General features: G+C 37.1%; 1 protein-coding gene across 10 annotated transcripts in view; it reads left to right on the plus strand.

The window, feature by feature from the left end:
- Positions 1-3,609: 3,609 nt before the first annotated feature.
- The window catches only part of LOC145305817 (uncharacterized), a 31,779-nt gene continuing 14,077 nt past the window's right edge, over positions 3,610-21,311 (plus strand). For 9 of the 10 annotated variants that reach the window (XR_013874718.1, XR_013874722.1, XR_013874744.1 and 6 more), the window contains exons 1-8: positions 3,611-3,801; positions 4,301-4,580; positions 4,986-5,091; positions 5,509-5,559; positions 5,992-6,113; positions 7,042-7,170; positions 8,131-8,236; positions 13,841-13,944. Coding sequence is in view for 2 of the 10 variants with exons in the window: in XM_080147643.1 (XP_080003769.1) it covers positions 4,519-4,580; positions 4,986-5,091; positions 5,509-5,559; positions 5,992-6,113; positions 7,042-7,170; positions 8,131-8,236; positions 13,841-13,944 (680 nt within the window). In the remaining 8 variants the exon portion in view is untranslated. Of the gene's footprint in view, positions 3,802-4,300; positions 4,581-4,985; positions 5,092-5,508; positions 5,560-5,991; positions 6,114-7,041; positions 7,171-8,130; positions 8,237-13,840; positions 13,945-21,311 lie in introns of all 10 variants that reach the window. The other variant, XM_080147668.1, reaches the window with a different exon arrangement.

Raw genomic sequence — 21,311 nt, forward strand, 5'->3', positions numbered from 1 at the left:
TTCTTCCCCCCCTAGTTTTTTTCACCAAGTAGGGGGAAAATGGAAAATATTTACCTAAAGAACTATATATTTTATTTATTTTATCCCTCCTACCACACAGTTTTAAAAGTTTTTTTCACCAAGGAGGGGGTGGAAATGGAATTTTTTTTCAGTTTTCTTAATTTTTACATTTTTTTCCCTCCAACCACTTATTTTTTATTTTTTTCCCCCTCCTGAGCAGGGGATCCCATGTAGAATATACACCCCTGCGTTATAATTAAAGAGACTATGGGGTCTATTGTAATAAACGGCCAAATGTCCCCTCCTAAAAATAGTAGAAGTAAAAGGATCTGTATGTGTGTGTCTGTCTTCACCGAAGGATCTTCATAACCGATATGGTTCTCCTTTCCAGAGTTTCTTCTCATAGATCCTGGATAGGTTTATAATTTTTTGGGGGGGAGGTAGTTAAGTAAAAATTAATTAAGTTGTTGTGTTAAGGATCGAATATTTTAGAGAACTCAAGGTTCATTCATATCAGATGTTTTATAATACTATTAGATCGCAAATATCAAACATTAAATAAATTTTCAATTAAAGGTTTCATTAACAAAGAGTAAGTAATAAATATGATTTTACAATTATCACCAGGAGACTTGAGTTTTCATACATAACACCCCCTCCCCCCTTATTTTAAGGGAAGTATGGAAAAAAATATGCGCTCTTCGCATACCACTTATCAATAAAGGGACACTTTTTGGAGTTTTGTCAGTGTGTTGACACAAAAAAAACACCCCTCTTGTTGTCTTTAAAATACAAACTCCTTAAACACCCCCGTCCCCAATTATAGTTTAAGGAAAGTTTCAAAATTTTCGCTCCCTTGGCATAATCTCTAATTATTAAAGTTATCAGTTAAAAATTTCATTTTCTAATTGCTTTGGATATTTTTCAAAATCCTTAATATTTTTGCTGCCTCGAAATGTGTTGTTTCGTATTTGTCTGCTGGCGATTTCACAGAGTAGCCAACAAGTTTTCCACGATTAAGAAAATAAAGACCATAGGGTCCTGATTACAGTTATAAACACTATGACGTACAGAAAGTTACAATAATAGAGTAGCTTCGCTTATAAAAAATACTATCTATAATGCTAGAAATAGCACAAATAAAAAGTTTTAAAAAAGGAAATAAAAAGTTGTATACTCTGTAAATGCGCATAATGCCGCGTCAAATTTCGAATAATTTCCTTATGTCAAATATTAATTTGGACATGATCAGAGATCTGAAGGGATAAGACAATGACCTATCAGTTAATATACGTCCTTAATAATAAATAGTTACAAATCATAATAATATGTTTTTTTTTCAATTTTGTTATTTATTTACATTTGGTAATGACGACATTTAAATATTTGTATAAAAGCGCGGCATTCTGGATTTAGGTTCCCGACAGCGTTGCCAAACTTCCGTCCTTGATAAGTTGATTCCAAAATTATAAACATAGGCAGTAACAAATCCTTAAAATGAAGTAACAGGATATCTATATGTCTGTACCGTAGTATCTCTCTAACCGCTAAACCGATCGGGTTCTCCTCTTCAGGGTATCTTCCTCAGGTCTTCTGGGAGGTGTGGGGTAAGGGGTCAACTACCTCCCCTCGCCTTATGGGGCCATCTAGAGGCCTCTAGGGGCGAGCAGCTATTACAGCTATAATAGACAATTGCCTAACTGGTTTGTTATATTTTTCCTTTAACGACAAAAACATCAGAGCTCCCATTTACACGGTAGTTACAACTGTAAATATTTCAATTTTTTAGAAAATCCATTGTGTTTAACTTATAAGAAACTGGAAAGCATAAAAATATAGAATTCTGGCATTTATAGCAGCAATTATTAAATTAAGTAGTTTAACATTTATAAAAATTGACAACCCTGATTCCAGTTGTGTATGAAATTATGAATTAAAGAATCAAACAACAAATATATTTTTTTGAAAGTTATGAGATTATTATACATGATTTTTATGTTTAAATATAAAGCTTTAGATAATTTATCAATCTATTTTTGTTTTAAAGATAATAGAGAAATATTATTTAAAAGAAAAATGATTCGAATTGCAACTTTAGAAGATGCGAAGCAAATTTGTGACCTCTACAATTATTATATCAGTAACTCAACATCAACCTTTGAAGAAACTCCTCTTGGTAAATAGCTTAAAACTACCACGGGAGAAGAATATTTCCTGAATATTGGAGCCCAACCGGTTCGACAGCTAATTACCGAGATCTTTAGCGCGCGCTCTTATATATTTTTCATTGTTTTGATCGAGGATCGAGTGCATTTTTCATTTGTTTGGGATGTTCCCTTGCAGTTTCATTTTAGGTTATACAGATTTTTTAGAAGAGGGGGGGAGTATTTTTAGGAGGGAGAAAATATCGGTTTAGCGATTAGTGAGATCCTTCGCTAGGTACAGACTAAAAAGCTTACTACTTTGTATATAAGTGGATAGTATAAATATGAAATATTTTCTTATTTTAACACAGCCCCCCTCATTTAAATAAAAATAAACAATCTTGACTATTACTAAACATCCTAAAAGTGTAATGTTTTTTAGAATATAGAGAGATGAAAGAAAGAATGACGAAAGTGTTAGAATCTTTTCCTTGGATTGTTTATGAAAAAGAATCTAGAATTCAGGAAGGAAAGAAAATAAAAAAAAATTTTACACTTTCAGCATCTACCTAATATAAATAAAGTTGATGTTTAGTTTTTTTTTCTTTTCTTGTGTAAAGTTTTTATAGACTAGCGGCTACGCCCCCTAGAGGTCTTTAGGAGCACTTAAGGAGTTAAATTCGACAAAGCAATTTGTTATTGGATTATTTTTGGAGGGTGGTGGTATCCGAAAAGAGTTACAAACCTTCCCAGGACCTATGAGAAGCTACCTTGTTATGGAGAACCATATCGGTTTAGCGGTTAGCGAGATCCTCTGGTACAAACAGACAGACAAACATCCTTTTACTTTATAGTACGGATTATATATGACAGAAGTCACAAAAATATATTTACCTAACTAGTAATTACTAATTAGATGAATAAATTATATAGCTTTTCTTTCCTAAATAAGGGTTACGCCTATGCTAATGAGTTTAAAGCAAGGAAATTGATATTAATTTTCAGAAAGCTAATCATTAAATTGAATAAGTGAAGAAAGTTGGTATGTTTTTGTCTGGAGTAAAAGATCTCCAAAACAAGTTTATAAGTTGGGTTTTAGGCTATTTCCCGGCAACACAGTCCCTTAAAAGCAAACGGCCTAGTATTGGGGCGAAACCACTAGTGGTATCTTAAAGTTTTTCTTCTTCATATTTCACTAGCGGATACGCCTTTTAGAGAGGCTTCTAAGGGTACGTAAAATGTTTTCTTTTCAATCTATGTTAAGATCAGCAGTGCACCAAAAATATTTTTTCGCTGGGGTTAGATATCATGTTTTTTTTGTGATTTCTCTTGGTTGTACCCTCATTCAAAATATCTTTATATCTTCACAGGACTTATGAGAAGCTGCACTGTAAAGGAGAACCATATCGGTTTAGCGGTTTGCGAGATCCTTCGGTACACACATAGATCTTTTTACTTTATTAGAGGGATGGTTTAAATATCAATGCTCCAGGAGCGCCTATAGACACACAGTAGAAACAACTGTTTATGTTGACAAGGATCATTATTGCCAGGGAATAGGACAAACACTTTATTCAAAATTGATGGACATCTTAATAGAAAAAGATTTTCATGTTGCTATTGGAATTATCACTTATCCCAATGATTCAAGCATCAGGCAAGTTTTTTTCTATCTTTTTATTGGCTCTTTCGGGCTTAAAACTTTAATATAGAAGAAAAATAGCCTAACACCATCCCGGAGGCTATGTAAAGCTTACCTAAAATTGAAATTGGTTCAGTGGTTAGCAAGATTGATAGAAATCTTTTTTTACTTCTGGGCTTATGATAAAAGGAAAAGACAATGGCCGATAAAATGATGTACAATGTACATCTCCAATGATGATACACAAAATTTCAACTTCCATAGATTAAAAGTAGTGGTTGAAATGTTTGAACACTTAACTTAATGAAACAACGATTCAAAATTCACCTAAGCCCCATAGTTTAAAGCCAACGAATAATTAAACGTTATTTTAACACCTTGGGGACTAGTGTCATAAACAGCCCTTCGCTCTGGTATCAAATATGGACAGACATCCAATTTATATATTCGCTACTTCGGTTAGTTTTCACCCTTTTTATCATAATTGTCCTTGTGAATTACTTTTAATTTTCAGACTTCACAAAAAGCTTGGATTTGAGCAAGTCGGACATCTGAAGAAAGTTGGCCTTAAATTTGGCAAGAAAATCGATATTCAAATGTGGCAAAAAAATTTAAAATGAATGCTTTTTATAACATTTGTTCCTAGTCTTTTTTAGTAATTTTTTACTTTTTTATTGAAAAAATTTGCATTTATTATTAGTATCTATATTTTTATATAAATTTCAGATAAAAATGCCATATCCTAAATATTCCAACAATCAACCCTCCAGAGGGTCCCACCAATCCCAGCAAAGGTAACAGATAATATTTTGGTCAATTAAAGGCAAATCTTTTTCACCATAGAAAAGAACATTTTTTTGCTGCTGTAAAACTTTTAATTAATACAAAAAAAAATTCTAATGTTAATTACCTAGGTACTTAATATGACATGATATGAGTGTTTTAAAATTTATAAAAGGAAACTGAAAATATGCACTTTTTTTCCTTCCTTCACTTTTACAAAACCACATATCATAGTGCCATATGAAATTAACTGCCATGCCAAATTCCAAGAAATGTAACTCTGTTTGTTTCTTAATGTTTAAGGTCTGATTACAAATTCGCACACACGTCTCACACATCCCCTCCCCCTCCCTCTGATAAATAATGAAAAGTATATATTTACTTCTATGGTTTGGCTCATAATATTTTGTAATTAGGGGAGCTCCACTGAACCCCTGGGATAATGGCGCGGCAATGATGAATAATCCCATGGCCCTGGTTAACAATCTCGTGGGAGCTCTCATGCAACAGAATATTGTTCCGGTAGGTTTACAATTTTTCATTCAACAGGATTATCAAATGTAATGGTGAAGTTTTTATTTAATTTCAAATATTTAGCTACCTATGTCTTTAGTTAGGTAGTTTACTCAAGAGTCAAAGTTAAAAAAACAATTAAGATCAAACTTTATTTCCAAGGAGGGAGGGGACATTGGGCTGTTTATTACACTAGTCCCGAAAGTTTTATAATAACCATTTCTTATTGGTTGACTCAACAACTTTGGAGACTTTTAATGAATTTTGAATGGTTTGTTCTTTTTTGTCCAAAAGTTCCAACCACTAATTTTAATCTACAGAAGGGATAATTTTGTGCATCCTTATTGGGGAATGGGGATGTGCATCAATTTATCGACCATTATCTTATCCCTTTAGATCCCTGGTTAATTTTTATTCTTGTTTTAGCAAGCTGGACCCATGATGGGGGGAAGGATGAGTAGAGATACTGATCAAAGGGTAAGTAAATATTAGAATGAGAATGTACACTGTGATAAAGGCAGAGAGGGGACAATGGGCTGTTTATTACACTAGTCCCTAAAGTTTTACAATAATGTTTTCTTACTTTTAGCCTAACAATTTTGGGGTCACTTCTAAATTTTTATTGTTTGGCTTTTAAGTTGAGTGTTCTAACGCTTCAAACTCTCATTTTAATCTATATAAGGGGTTATTTTATGTGCCATCATTCGAAATGTACATCAATTTATCGGCCATTAAAGGATAATTAGTATTGAAAATACTTTTCAAATTATAATGATACTAAATGAATAAATGATTATCTTTTGGGTGGTAACAAAGGGAAAGTTATTATTTAAAGTTGAAAATCTTCTCATGTGTTTATTTGTCCTCATTTACAACAACAGATGAAAATCCTGCATTTCCCGTATTTAGCGTCGTCGTAGCAGATCTCCCCCGAGGCGACGTCCCCGCACCAGGTCTCGATCCCGTGGCCGCATGGTTAGAGGCAGAGCAGTTTCTCCACCAGCTAAGCGGAGGCGTTCACCTCCCCCCGACAGGAAAACAATTCTATTCATCAATTATCATTAATTTTCCAGGATTTTTAAAAAAGGAAGTTTCAAGATATAAAAAAGTGCCAGAATTTTACTTAAAGGTTTAGGTATTTGTTTTTTGAAAAAGAAATTTTTGTCTTTGCAAGAACGTCAGGTAAAAAAAGAAGTTAAGCCCTTGTTTTCTTTTAATACTTCACCATTTCTTCATGTAAGATTGATTAGATTTATAGATCTCTAATTAATCTTGATGCAAATCTTCATTTTAACAAGTTACCATCTAGTCACAGAAGTTTACACGGTGACTCAGGAAGTACTGTTTCTTCTAGTTTTGAGAAACAACCAGAAAAAGTATGGAAATATATAAATTAGGTTTAGTTCTGGTGATTTTCAATATCTCTAAAAATGTGGCGGCTCTGATATGTTTAATGTATACCTATGTTAATTTGTTAAAACTGCGATAAAAATTAACTTGTAGTAACATATAATCTATTTTGTATTTACTACCTATGAAAGTAACAAAAGGTTAAATTAACGTCTCCAAGTATATTGTTTGATACGCTTTTAAATACAAACAGTGGATTGAAAATGATTCCTAAAGTTGTAATATATATCTTTATGTATTAGAATAGTGTAGGTTGAAAAACATTCTAATTTTAGGAAAAGCTTTTTTTAATAGATAATATGAACCTATTATTGTTTTAGTCATACTCCTTTGGTTGTTTCCCAAAACCGGAATATATAGTTTTTTTAGACACCGTGTAGGTCTATAATCTTCATTTCAGGTTCTTTTCAGAGCTCTTTGTCAGAAACTTCATGATTTTTTTTAGACAATATCATCTTGAAAATATGTTTTTCCTTTAAAAGATACCAAAGTAGGAAGACTGTATCTTCAATATTTTTTATTGAAATATGAATGTTTGCACGGCGGCCCCAGGCCTGATCATGAAATCTACATTGGCAACTATCCTGCCAACTATTCCGAGGCTCAGCTCAGAAGTCTTTTTGAATTGCACAACATTGAAGTGAAGCAGATCAGGATGAAGTGTGATGGTCACAAAGTGTAAGTTTTAGCAGCAATCTGGAATATGAAAAACAAATAGATAGGATAATTTAAATATAAAAAAAAATCAAGACATTTTTTAAAATACCTTTTATAGGTATTGACATTCATTTCCTGAAATCTTTGTTCTAATCCAATTATATAAAGTAGTAAGATATTTTTGTCTGTAGGGAAGAATCTCGCTAACCGCTGAACCGATATGGTTCTCCATTACTTTGAAGTCCCTTTAGGTCCTAAGATGGCTTTAGGATATTTTCTGCCCTTTCACATCCCTTCGTTTAGATGCTAGGTGCGCAGCTGCTAGTTGGGTAATAAAATGATCTTTCTTCAAAGATTATTTTCTGTTCTGATATTTGTTTTTCATAATCTAATTCAGTTTATTTTCCATCTTCAAACAATTTTCCTACATTTTTTTTATCTTCTGAACCTTCTCATCTTAGCACAAATCATCTGTTCTTCAAATGATGACATTTAGATCAAAATGAAAATTTATTTTTAATCAATATATCAATATCAATCAAATGCACAGTTTAGGTTTGAGTATCCATGCATTTTTAGGTTATTTTTGGCCTTTTTAGATTAATTGTAGGTCATGTTGTGTCATTTTTAATGATTTTTTAACCCTCCCTCTAATGCAGAAAGCTGTTTGTCTGTTTAAGCAGCTTTTTAAGGCTCTCTTCGTTTTTCTGACTTGATGTGATGATCTGGTGAGCTCATTGGCAGGGAGGGATGGGACATTGGGCTGTTTATTACACTAGTCCCCGGAGTTTTATAATAACGTTTTTTTTTCATTTCTTGGTTTAACAACTTTGAGAACTGTAATTGAATTTTGATTTGTTGGTCATTAAGTTGAGTGTCCAAACGTTTCAACCACTAATTGTAATCTACAGAATGTCGCCTCTCCACTACACCGTTTTTTAGTTTAATTGCAACCTAATAACTTTAATTTATAATTGCTAGATTTGCATTTGCTGAAGCAGCTAACGCGGACATCGTGAAGAAAGCAATTGAGTTTATGGATGAGAAAGAAATTGATGGCAGAATAATGCGAGTAAGGGGATCTAAGGTAATTAGAACATTTTTGATTATTGGTAAAATCTTTTCCACTATGGCGTTGAAACCGATAAATATTTGCTGGATTAGAGCCCGTATTATTCAGCCATTCTGAAATTTCAAGTATAGCATCGTATTACAGACAATTTTCCACGAATATTAAAATAAAACTACAAGATTTATACCATAAAACTAGTTTTAATCTTATAATATTTCAGTTTCATATGATATCCACGGAAAGCTGTCTAAAATACGATGCGATAAATGACTAGGTGTTAGTTTAACTAAACCAAAAGAAAAGTCGCAAGTCCCCAAAGTTTTATAATAAATAAAGTTTTCTTATTCGTCATCTTAACAACTTTGGGGTCTTGATTTGAGTTTTGATTGGTTGGTTTTTTAAGTTGAAAACGTTCAAACGTTTCAACTAATAATTTACGTTTTGGGGATGTACTTTGATTTATCGAGCATTTGTCTTATCCCTTTAGATCCCTGATAAATATGATTGTTATAAAAGTTGTATTACAAAAGCAACAAACATAAATATGATAAAACTTTGTTTATAAGGCAGCAATTCATATTCAATTTATGGTCGCTATTATTTCATGGATAGGTATAGGTATATAGTTTTACTTTAGTAATTTTATTTATCCTTCAACATTTTACATATTTATAACCTTACAAAAACCAAGAATGTCATATGTTTCCTTTAATACAGGGTCTAACTCGTTCAGTGATCTATAAAAACAAACAGATTTACCTATAGATTTATATTATTAAGTATTAAATAGGCATCCGTAAATACTTTCAAGGACAAAAGGGGGGGGTCCGTAATGACATCTATTCGTAAACCGTGAGCAAAATGGTCTAAATATTTAGCTAGACCCTTCAAACTTGGTATATAAGCCTAGTCCTATAGGTATTACATCTAAATGGCAAAAAAATCCAAAATTTTTTATTTTAAGGTAAGGTTAGGTAAGAAAAACCCTGCGGAAATGGGGTTTTTAGGCTTTTTTTAGTCTATTTTGATGTGGAAACTTACCTTAAGTTATTTTTTCTTAGGGTTTTAACTTAAATACACTGTGTCTATTCATATGTACATTACTTAAGATGATTCAGCAAGTCTTGGACCGACCCCAGGGGGCTAGGTGGGTGGCCCGCAGGGGTTAAGTGCATTTTTCCCAATATATATGTTGTGATACATCAAATTATAGGTTTTTTAGGTCAAGGAACTCAAATTCAGAGCTAAAATAAGCATTAGACTAATCTGAAGCTAGCCCCAGCGGGCTAGGTTGGTGGCCCGCAGGGGCTAAGTGCATTTTTTCCAATATATATCTTGTTATATATCAAAATATAGGTTTTTTAGGTCAAGAAACTCAAATTCTCAGCGAAATTAGCATTAGACTAACCTGAAGCTAACCCCCCCGGGCTAGGTTGGTTTTCTGCAGGCCTCAAGCGCATTTATCTAACCTAACCTAGAAACTTACTTATATTTTTACAGGTTTTTTTTCTTGAATAAACTATGTCTATTAATGAGGACTTTATTTAAGATGATCCAGCAAGTCGGGGACTGACCCCCAGCGGGCTAGGTGGGTGGCCCGCAGGGGTTAAGTGCATTTTTCCCGATATATATGTTGTGAAACATCAAATTATAAGTTTTTTAGGTCAGTAACTCAAATTCAGAGCTAGAATTAACATAAGATTAATCTGAGCTAGCCCCAGCGGGCTAGGTCGGTGGCCCGCAGGGGTTAAATGCATTATTTTCCAATATATACCTTGTTATATATCAAAATATAGGTTTTTAAGGTCAAGAAACTCAAATTCAGAGCTAAAATTGGCATAAGACTTACCTGAAGCTACCCCCAGCGGGCTAGGTAGATTTTCCGCAGGGCTTATGTGCATTTTACCTAACCTAACCTAGAAAATTACTTATTCTTTTGGTTTTTTCCTTGAATAAACAGTGTCTATTAATGAAGACATTATTTTAGATAATCCAGCAAGTTGGGGACCGACCCCAGTGGGCTAGGTGGGTGGCCCACAGGGGTGTAGTGCATTTTTTCTAAAGTATGTGTTGTCATACATCAAATTATACCTAGGCTTTTTAGGTCAAGAAACTCAAATTTTTTTATCTCAAATCATCGGAATCTGAAAAATCTTATTTTAGCTTCTTGACCTAACTAAAACTGTAGTTTGATGCAGTAAATACTTTTGAAAAATTTTAATTAACCCCCTGCGGGCCTTTCTTCTAGCCTCCTTGGGTCAGCCTCCTGTATGAAGAATCTTTTAAATGATGGCTTTAGGAATGAACACTGTGTATCTAAGTAAAACCTAGCCCGCCTGGGTCAGTCCCCGACTTGCTGGATCATCTTAAATAATGTTCTCATGAATAGACACAGTTTATTCAATTAAAAAACCTTTTAAAAAGTAAGATTCTAGGTTAGGTTAGATAAAATGCATTTAAGCCTTGCAGGCAACCCCTCTAGCCCACAGGTGCTAGCTTCAGATTAGTCTGATTCTATTATTAGCTCTAAATTTGAATTTCTGGACCTAAAAACCTATAATTTTATGTATGACAACACATACTTTTTAAAAATGCACTTAACCCCTGCGGGTCACCCACTTAGCCCACTGGGGTCGGTCCCCAACTTGCTGGATTATCTAAAATAATGTCTTCATTAATAGACACTGTTTATTCAAGGAAAAAACCAAAAGAATAAGTAAGTTTCTAGGTTAGGTTAGGTAAAATGCACATAAGCCCTGCGGAAAATCTACCTAGCCCGCGGGGGGTAGCTTCAGGTAAGTCTTATGCCAATTTTAGCTCTGAATTTGAGTTTCTTGACCTTAAAAACCTATATTTTGATATATAACAAGGTATATATTAGAAAATAATGCATTTAACCCCTGCGGGCCACCGACCTAGCCCGCTGGGGCTAGCTTCAGATTAATCTTATGCTAATTCTAGCTCTGAATTTGAGTTACTGACCTAAAAAACTTATAATTTGATGTATCACAACATATATATCGGGAAAAATGCACTTAACCCCTGCGGGCCACCCACCTAGCCCGCTGGGGGTCAGTCCCCGACTTGCTGGATCATCTTAAATAAAGTCCTCATTAATAGACACAGTTTATTCAAGAAAAAAAACCTGTAAAAATATAAGTAAGTTTTTAGGTTAGGTTAGATAAATTCTCTTAAGGCCTGCAGAAAACCAACCTAGCCCGGGGGGGTTAGCTTCAGGTTAGTCTAATGCTAATTTCGCTGAGAATTTGAGTTTCTTGACCTAAAAAACCTATATTTTGATATATAACAAGATATATATTGGAAAAAATGCACTTAACCCCTGCGGGCCACCAACCTAGCCTGCTGGGGCTAGCTTCAGATTAGTCTAATGCTTATTTTAGCTCTGAATTTGAGGACTAGGCTTATATACCAAGTTTGAAGGGTCTAGCTAAATATTTAGACCATTTTGCTCACGGTTTACGAATAGATGTCATTACGGACCCCCCCCTTACATAAGAATTATCCAACTAGATTTTTAATTCGTTGCTTTGGATTTACTTAGGACACCTGCCATTAACTGTCAGGATTAGGTAATAATGTATAATCTTGTCTGGGAATCATTCAGTTTTGATATATGCTCTTGAACGCTCTTTTATACAACTAGAGGCTACACCCTTTGGTGGTAATTTGACCATCCACTATCAATTTTAGTTGCAAAAAGCTGAAAGAATCACTGACAAATGGACATGCTGTCAATTGCATTTAAAAATAGTTATCGCATCATATTATAAACAACTTACCGCGGATATAAAATGTACAATTATAAGATTAAAATCCTTTTGCCATCTCTGGGCTAAAAAATGGGTTTAATCTTCTGATTGTACATTTTTATGGTTGTAGAAACTGAATATAATACGATGGTATGTAGGTATAATTTGTCAGTATAGCTGAGAACCGGTTCTAAATAAAAATAATCATACCTAAATGAATGAAATAATGTTAATACCTGAAATCTTGAAGAAACTTTGCACAATTACAAAATATTTTGCTTCAAAGTTTGACTGGCTTTAACTTTTATACACAGAACTTTCATATTCAAATAAATTAGTCAGGAATATGTATGGGATAGGTGAGAAAATATGAAAAAATTGTAAGCGTAATATACAAAGTTGCTTTATCAATCTTTCGTCTTGGATGGGTAAACCAGTGTTTCTTTGCGTGACAAGCACGAGTGTCGGAACACAACAGACCTACGTTACTCAGTGTAATTATGGAGAAGATTCGCTTCAATCCCCAATAAAACAGAGATTCTGTATACAAGTTTATTTATACAGAGACAAAACAATACTTGATTCACAGAATTAGGATGGGTTAAATAGGATAATAATATATTCCTTCCTTTTGTACATATATTTTGGGGGAAGGAATCACAAATACAAATGATAATACAAAGTAATTTTTATTATTTACCTAAAACAGATTTAATTCAAGGACATTATAATTATGAGGCGCGCAGCTATTCTCAAAACAAGCCTGTCCTCTACATTTCCTTAAGAAATTCTCTGTTTCTTTGGGTTTGCTATAAATGGCTTTGCTATAAAATGAATGTTTGTGATAGATTACTTTTTCCTAATTTAATAATATATTCTTTAAAACTAAAAACTCTATATTCATTATTCATAGTCTTCCATTCATAGTGTTTTCGGATTGATTTTCCTAATTTAAAAAAAAATAAACCAACGCATCTTTTACTCCTTGCATATTCTTGAGAAACTAAAGTTTAGCGTAAATTTTCACAAAACTTGAGCCAACAATAGAAAAGAGGAAAATTAAATTTTCTCAATGAAATGTCTTTCTGTATTTCATATTTACCTAGGTAGTTATTTTAAATACAAAGAATACAATTTCCAGTATGGCTTTGAAACTGATTAATATCCGCGGTTCTAAGCCATACTGAAAAATTATGTATGTATAGACTCGTATTATACCCAGTTTTCTACAAACAACAAAATTACAATCAAAAGATTGATACCTAACAGTTTTGTTAGCCCGTGCCTTCGGCATCTCGGGGTAACAAAACTGGTTTTAATTTTATATCAGAGGAAAGCTGATTATAATACGATGAGATAAATAAAGAGTAGGTATTAACAATGCAATTTAAGAAATAATTTCTCTATCTTTGTATTAAGTGGTTTCGCCTAAGATTTTCCCTTGATTAATTCTAATACACTAGCGGCTTCGCCTTTAGCCTGCAGGGGCTTTGCCCCAAGAGGTTTGATCAAACTAATTTTTCGTGTTTTAGATTTTAAAGAAATTTTTTTTTTAAATATTTTTTTTTGGGGGGGGGAATTTTTTGACGGGGGATATTCGACCCCTCTATTTTAATTTTAGTTTTGAAAAGAAAAAAACTATTTTTTTTTGGGGGGGGAGGGATTTTTCATATTTTGGGGGGTTAGGGGTGTCCCACCCCCCGGGACCTATAAGAAGCTACCCTGTAAAGGAGAACCCGATCGGTTTAGCGGTTAGCGAGATCCTTCACTACAAACAAACAGACAGACATCGTTCTACTTTGCATATAGATTGTATAATGTATATAAATCCTTTACCTACTTTTTTTAGGACAATGATAAGAAGGCGAAACGCGAGGACAAACGAGAACCAGCGAGAGACAGAGACAGGAGTAATAGAGACAGATCTAGGGATAGACCTAGGGCTAGAGACAGGTATTTATCAAGAGAGAGACAGAGACAGGAGTAATAGAGACAGATCTAGAGATAGACCTAGGGCTAGAGACAGGTATTTATCAAGAGAGAGACAGAGACAGGAGTAATAGAGACAGATCTAGGGATAGACCTAGGGCTAGAGACAGGTATTTATCAAGAGAGAGACAGAGACAGGAGCAATAGAGACAGATCTAGAGATAGACCTAGGGCTAGAGACAGGTATTTATCAAGAGAGAGACAGAGACAGGAGTAATAGAGACAGATCTAGAGATAGACCTAGGGCTAGAGACAGGTATTTATCAAGAGAGAGACAGAGACAGGAGCAATAGAGACAGATCTAGAGATAGACCTAGGGCTAGAGACAGGTATTTATCAAGAGAGAGACAGAGACAGGAGTAATAGAGACAGATCTAGAGATAGACCTAGGGCTAGAGACAGGTATTTATCCAGAGAGAGACAGAGACAGGAGCAATAGAGACAGATCTAGAGATAGACCTAGGGCTAGAGACAGGTATTTATCAAGAGAGAGACAGAGACAGGAGTAATAGAGACAGATCTAGAGATAGACCTAGGGCTAGAGACAGGTATTTATCAAGAGAGAGACAGAGACAGGAGCAATAGAGACAGATCAAGAGATAGACCTAGGGCTAGAGACAGGTATTTATCCAGAGAGAGACAGAGACAGGAGCAATAGAGACAGATCTAGAGATAGACCTAGGGCTAGAGACAGGTATTTATCAAGAGAGAGACAGAGACAGGAGCAATAGAGACAGATCTAGAGATAGACCTAGGGCTAGAGACAGGTATTTATCAAGAGAGAGACAGAGACAGGAGTAATAGAGACAGATCTAGAGATAGACCTAGGGCTAGAGACAGGTATTTATCCAGAGAGAGACAGAGACAGGAGCAATAGAGACAGATCTAGAGATAGACCTAGGGCTAGAGACAGGTATTTATCAAGAGAGAGACAGAGACAGGAGTAATAGAGACAGATCTAGGGATAGACCTAGGGCTAGAGACAGGTATTTATCAAGAGAGAGACAGAGACAGGAGTAATAGAGACAGATCTAGAGATAGACCTAGGGCTAGAGACAGGTATTTATCCAGAGAGAGACAGAGACAGGAGCAATAGAGACAGATCTAGAGATAGACCTAGGGCTAGAGACAGGTATTTATCAAGAGAGAGACAGAGACAGGAGTAATAGAGACAGATCTAGAGATAGACCTAGGGCTAGAGACAGGTATTTATCAAGAGAGAGACAGAGACAGGAGCAATAGAGACAGATCTAGAGATAGACCTAGGGCTAGAGACAGGTATTTATCAAGAGAGAGACAGAGACAGGAGTAATAGAGACAGATCTAGAGATAGACCTAGGGCTAGAGACAGGTATTTATCCAGAGAGAGACAGAGACAGGAGTAATAGAGACAGATCTAGAGATAGACCTAGGGCTAGAGACAGGTATTTATCCAGAGAGAGACAGAGACAGGAGCAATAGAGACAGATCTAGAGATAGACCTAGGGCTAGAGACAGGTATTTATCAAGAGAGAGACAGAGACAGGAGCAATAGAGACAGATCTAGAGATAGACCTAGGGCTAGAGACAGGTATTTATCAAGAGAGAGACAGAGACAGGAGTAATAGAGACAGATCTAGAGATAGACCTAGGGCTAGAGACAGGTATTTATCAAGAGAGAGACAGAGACAGGAGCAATAGAGACAGATCTAGAGATAGACCTAGGGCTAGAGAAGGTATTTATCAAGAGAGAGACAGAGACAGGAGTAATAGAGACAGATCTAGAGATAGACCTAGGGCTAGAGACAGGTATTTATCCAGAGAGAGACAGAGACAGGAGCAATAGAGACAGATCTAGAGATAGACCTAGGGCTAGAGACAGGTATTTATCAAGAGAGAGACAGAGACAGGAGTAATAGAGACAGATCTAGAGATAGACCTAGGGCTAGAGACAGGTATTTATCAAGAGAGAGACAGAGACAGGAGCAATAGAGACAGATCTAGAGATAGACCTAGGGCTAGAGACAGGTATTTATCCAGAGAGAGACAGAGACAGGAGCAATAGAGACAGATCTAGAGATAGACCTAGGGCTAGAGACAGGTATTTATCAAGAGAGAGACAGAGACAGGAGCAATAGAGACAGATCTAGAGATAGACCTAGGGCTAGAGACAGGTATTTATCAAGAGAGAGACAGAGACAGGAGTAATAGAGACAGATCTAGAGATAGACCTAGGGCTAGAGACAGGTATTTATCCAGAGAGAGACAGAGACAGGAGCAATAGAGACAGATCTAGAGATACACCTAGGGCTAGAGACAGGTATTTATCAAGAGAGAGACAGAGACAGGAGTAATAGAGACAGATCTAGGGATAGACCTAGGGCTAGAGACAGGTATTTATCAAGAGAGAGACAGAGACAGGAGTAATAGAGACAGATCTAGAGATAGACCTAGGGCTAGAGACAGGTATTTATCCAGAGAGAGACAGAGACAGGAGCAATAGAGACAGATCTAGAGATAGACCTAGGGCTAGAGACAGGTATTTATCTAGAGAGAGACAGAGACAGGAGCAATAGAGACAGATCTAGAGATAGACCTAGGGCTAGAGACAGGTATTTATCAAGAGAGAGAAAGAGACAGGAGCAATAGAGACAGATCTAGAGATAGACCTAGGGCTAGAGACAGGTATTTATCAAGAGAGAGACAGAGACAGGAGCAATAGAGACAGATCTAGAGATAGACCTAGGGCTAGAGACAGGTATTTATCAAGAGAGAGACAGAGACAGGAGCAATAGAGACAGATCTAGAGATAGACCTAGGGCTAGAGACAGGTATTTATCAAGAGAGAGACAGAGACAGGAGCAATAGAGACAGATCTAGAGATAGACCTAGGGCTAGAGACAGGTATTTATCAAGAGAGAGACAGAGACAGGAGCAATAGAGACAGATCTAGAGATAGACCTAGGGCTAGAGACAGGTATTTATCCAGAGAGAGAGACAGAGACAGGAGCAATAGAGACAGATCTAGGGATAGACCTAGGGCTAGAGACAGGTATTTATCAAGAGAGAGACAGAGACAGGAGTAATAGAGACAGATCTAGAGATAGACCTAGGGCTAGAGACAGGTATTTATCAAGAGAGAGACAGAGACAGGAGCAATAGAGACAGATCTAGAGATAGACCTAGGGCTAGAGACAGGTATTTATCAAGAGAGAGACAGAGACAGGAGTAATAGAGACAGATCTAGAGATAGACCTAGGGCTAGAGACAGGTATTTATCCAGAGAGAGACAGAGACAGGAGCAATAGAGACAGATCTAGAGATAGACCTAGGGCTAGAGACAGGTATTTATCCAGAGAGAGACAGAGACAGGAGCAATAGAGACAGATCTAGAGATAGACCTAGGGCTAGAGACAGGTATTTATCAAGAGAGAGACAGAGACAGGAGTAATAGAGACAGATCTAGAGATAGACCTAGGGCTAGAGACAGGTATTTATCAAGAGAGAGACAGAGACAGGAGCAATAGAGACAGATCTAGAGATAGACCTAGGGCTAGAGACAGGTATTTATCAAGAGAGAGACAGAGACAGGAGCAATAGAGACAGATCTAGAGATAGACCTAGGGCTAGAGACAGGTATTTATCAAGAGAGAGACAGAGACAGGAGCAATAGAGACAGATCTAGAGATAGACCTAGGGCTAGAGACAGGTATTTATCAAGAGAGAGACAGAGACAGGAGCAATAGAGACAGATCTAGAGATAGACCTAGGGCTAGAGACAGGTATTTATCCAGAGAGAGACAGAGACAGGAGCAATAGAGACAGATCTAGAGATAGACCTAGGGCTAGAGACAGGTATTTATCAAGAGAGAGACAGAGACAGGAGTAATAGAGACAGATCTAGAGATAGACCTAGGGCTAGAGACAGGTATTTATCAAGAGAGAGACAGAGACAGGAGCAATAGAGACAGATCTAGAGATAGACCTAGGGCTAGAGACAGGTATTTATCAAGAGAGAGACAGAGACAGGAGTAATAGAGACAGATCTAGAGATAGACCTAGGGCTAGAGACAGGTATTTATCCAGAGAGAGACAGAGACAGGAGCAATAGAGACAGATCTAGAGATAGACCTAGGGCTAGAGACAGGTATTTATCAAGACGAAGACAGAGACAGGAGTAATAGAGACAGATCTAGAGATAGACCTAGGGCTAGAGACAGGTATTTATCAAGAGAGAGACAGAGACAGGAGTAATAGAGACAGATCTAGAGATAGACCTAGGGCTAGAGACAGGTATTTATCAAGAGAGAGACAGAGACAGGAGTAATAGAGACAGATCTAGGGATAGACCTAGGGCTAGAGACAGGTATTTATCAAGAGAGAGACAGAGACAGGAGTAATAGAGACAGATCTAGAGATAGACCTAGGGCTAGAGACAGGTATTTATCAAGAGAGAGACAGAGACAGGAGTAATAGAGACAGATCTAGGGATAGACCTAGGGCTAGAGACAGGTATTTATCAAGAGAGAGACAGAGACAGGAGCAATAGAGACAGATCTAGAGATAGACCTAGGGCTAGAGACAGGTATTTATCAAGAGAGAGACAGAGACAGGAGTAATAGAGACAGATCTAGGGATAGACCTAGGGCTAGAGACAGGTATTTATCAAGAGAGAGACAGAGACAGGAGCAATAGAGACAGATCTAGAGATAGACCTAGGGCTAGAGACAGGTATTTATCAAGAGAGAGACAGAGACAGGAGCAATAGAGACAGATCTAGGGATAGACCTAGGGCTAGAGACAGGTATTTATCAAGAGAGAGACAGAGACAGGAGCAATAGAGACAGATCTAGAGATAGACCTAGGGCTAGAGACAGGTATTTATCAAGAGAGAGACAGAGACAGGAGCAATAGAGACAGATCTAGAGATAGACCTAGGGCTAGAGACAGGTATTTATCAAGAGAGAGACAGAGACAGGAGCAATAGAGACAGATCTAGAGATAGACCTAGGGCTAGAGACAGGTATTTATCAAGAGAGAGACAGAGACAGGAGCAATAGAGACAGATCTAGAGATAGACCTAGGGCTAGAGACAGGTATTTATCCAGAGAGAGAGACAGAGACAGGAGCAATAGAGACAGATCTAGGGATAGACCTAGGGCTAGAGACAGGTATTTATCAAGAGAGAGACAGAGACAGGAGTAATAGAGACAGATCTAGAGATAGACCTAGGGCTAGAGACAGGTATTTATCAAGAGAGAGACAGAGACAGGAGCAATAGAGACAGATCTAGAGATAGACCTAGGGCTAGAGACAGGTATTTATCAAGAGAGAGACAGAGACAGGAGTAATAGAGACAGATCTAGAGATAGACCTAGGGCTAGAGACAGGTATTTATCCAGAGAGAGACAGAGACAGGAGCAATAGAGACAGATCTAGAGATAGACCTAGGGCTAGAGACAGGTATTTATCCAGAGAGAGACAGAGACAGGAGCAATAGAGACAGATCTAGAGATAGACCTAGGGCTAGAGACAGGTATTTATCAAGAGAGAGACAGAGACAGGAGTAATAGAGACAGATCTAGAGATAGACCTAGGGCTAGAGACAGGTATTTATCAAGAGAGAGACAGAGACAGGAGCAATAGAGACAGATCTAGAGATAGACCTAGGGCTAGAGACAGGTATTTATCAAGAGAGAGACAGAGACAGGAGCAATAGAGACAGATCTAGAGATAGACCTAGGGCTAGAGACAGGTATTTATCAAGAGAGAGACAGAGACAGGAGCAATAGAGACAGATCTAGAGATAGACCTAGGGCTAGAGACAGGTATTTATCAAGAGAGAGACAGAGACAGGAGCAATAGAGACAGATCTAGAGATAGACCTAGGGCTAGAGACAGGTATTTATCCAGAGAGAGACAGAGACAGGAGCAATAGAGACAGATCTAGAGATAGACCTAGGGCTAGAGACAGGTATTTATCAAGAGAGAGACAGAGACAGGAGTAATAGAGACAGATCTAGAGATAGACCTAGGGCTAGAGACAGGTATTTATCAAGAGAGAGACAGAGACAGGAGCAATAGAGACAGATCTAGAGATAGACCTAGGGCTAGAGACAGGTATTTATCAAGAGAGAGACAGAGACAGGAGTAATAGAGACAGATCTAGAGATAGACCTAGGGCTAGAGACAGGTATTTATCCAGAGAGAGACAGAGACAGGAGCAATAGAGACAGATCTAGAGATAGACCTAGGGCTAGAGACAGGTATTTATCAAGACGAAGACAGAGACAGGAGTAATAGAGACAGATCTAGAGATAGACCTAGGGCTAGAGACAGGTATTTATCAAGAGAGAGACAGAGACAGGAGTAATAGAGACAGATCTAGAGATAGACCTAGGGCTAGAGACAGGTATTTATCAAGAGAGAGACAGAGACAGGAGTAATAGAGACAGATCTAGGGATAGACCTAGGGCTAGAGACAGGTATTTATCAAGAGAGAGACAGAGACAGGAGTAATAGAGACAGATCTAGAGATAGACCTAGGGCTAGAGACAGGTATTTATCAAGAGAGAGACAGAGACAGGAGTAATAGAGACAGATCTAGGGATAGACCTAGGGCTAGAGACAGGTATTTATCAAGAGAGAGACAGAGACAGGAGCAATAGAGACAGATCTAGAGATAGACCTAGGGCTAGAGACAGGTATTTATCAAGAGAGAGACAGAGACAGGAGTAATAGAGACAGATCTAGGGATAGACCTAGGGCTAGAGACAGGTATTTATCAAGAGAGAGACAGAGACAGGAGCAATAGAGACAGATCTAGAGATAGACCTAGGGCTAGAGACAGGTATTTATCAAGAGAGAGACAGAGACAGGAGCAATAGAGACAGATCTAGGGATAGACCTAGGGCTAGAGACAGGTATTTATCAAGAGAGAGACAGAGACAGGAGCAATAGAGACAGATCTAGAGATAGACCTAGGGCTAGAGACAGGTATTTATCAAGAGAGAGACAGAGACAGGAGCAATAGAGACAGATCTAGAGATAGACCTAGGGCTAGAGACAGGTATTTATCAAGAGAGAGACAGAGACAGGAGCAATAGAGACAGATCTAGAGATAGACCTAGGGCTAGAGACAGGTATTTATCAAGAGAGAGACAGAGACAGGAGCAATAGAGACAGATCTAGAGATAGACCTAGGGCTAGAGACAGGTATTTATCAAGAGAGAGACAGAGACAGGAGCAATAGAGACAGATCTAGAGATAGACCTAGGGCTAGAGACAGGTATTTATCAAGAGAGAGACAGAGACAGGAGCAATAGAGACAGATCTAGGGATAGACCTAGGGC

Source organism: Acartia tonsa, chromosome 2 (assembly GCF_053477335.1).
Source record: "Acartia tonsa isolate MP-2025a chromosome 2, ASM5347733v1, whole genome shotgun sequence".
In the NCBI taxonomy this organism is placed as follows: domain Eukaryota; kingdom Metazoa; phylum Arthropoda; class Copepoda; order Calanoida; family Acartiidae; genus Acartia; species Acartia tonsa.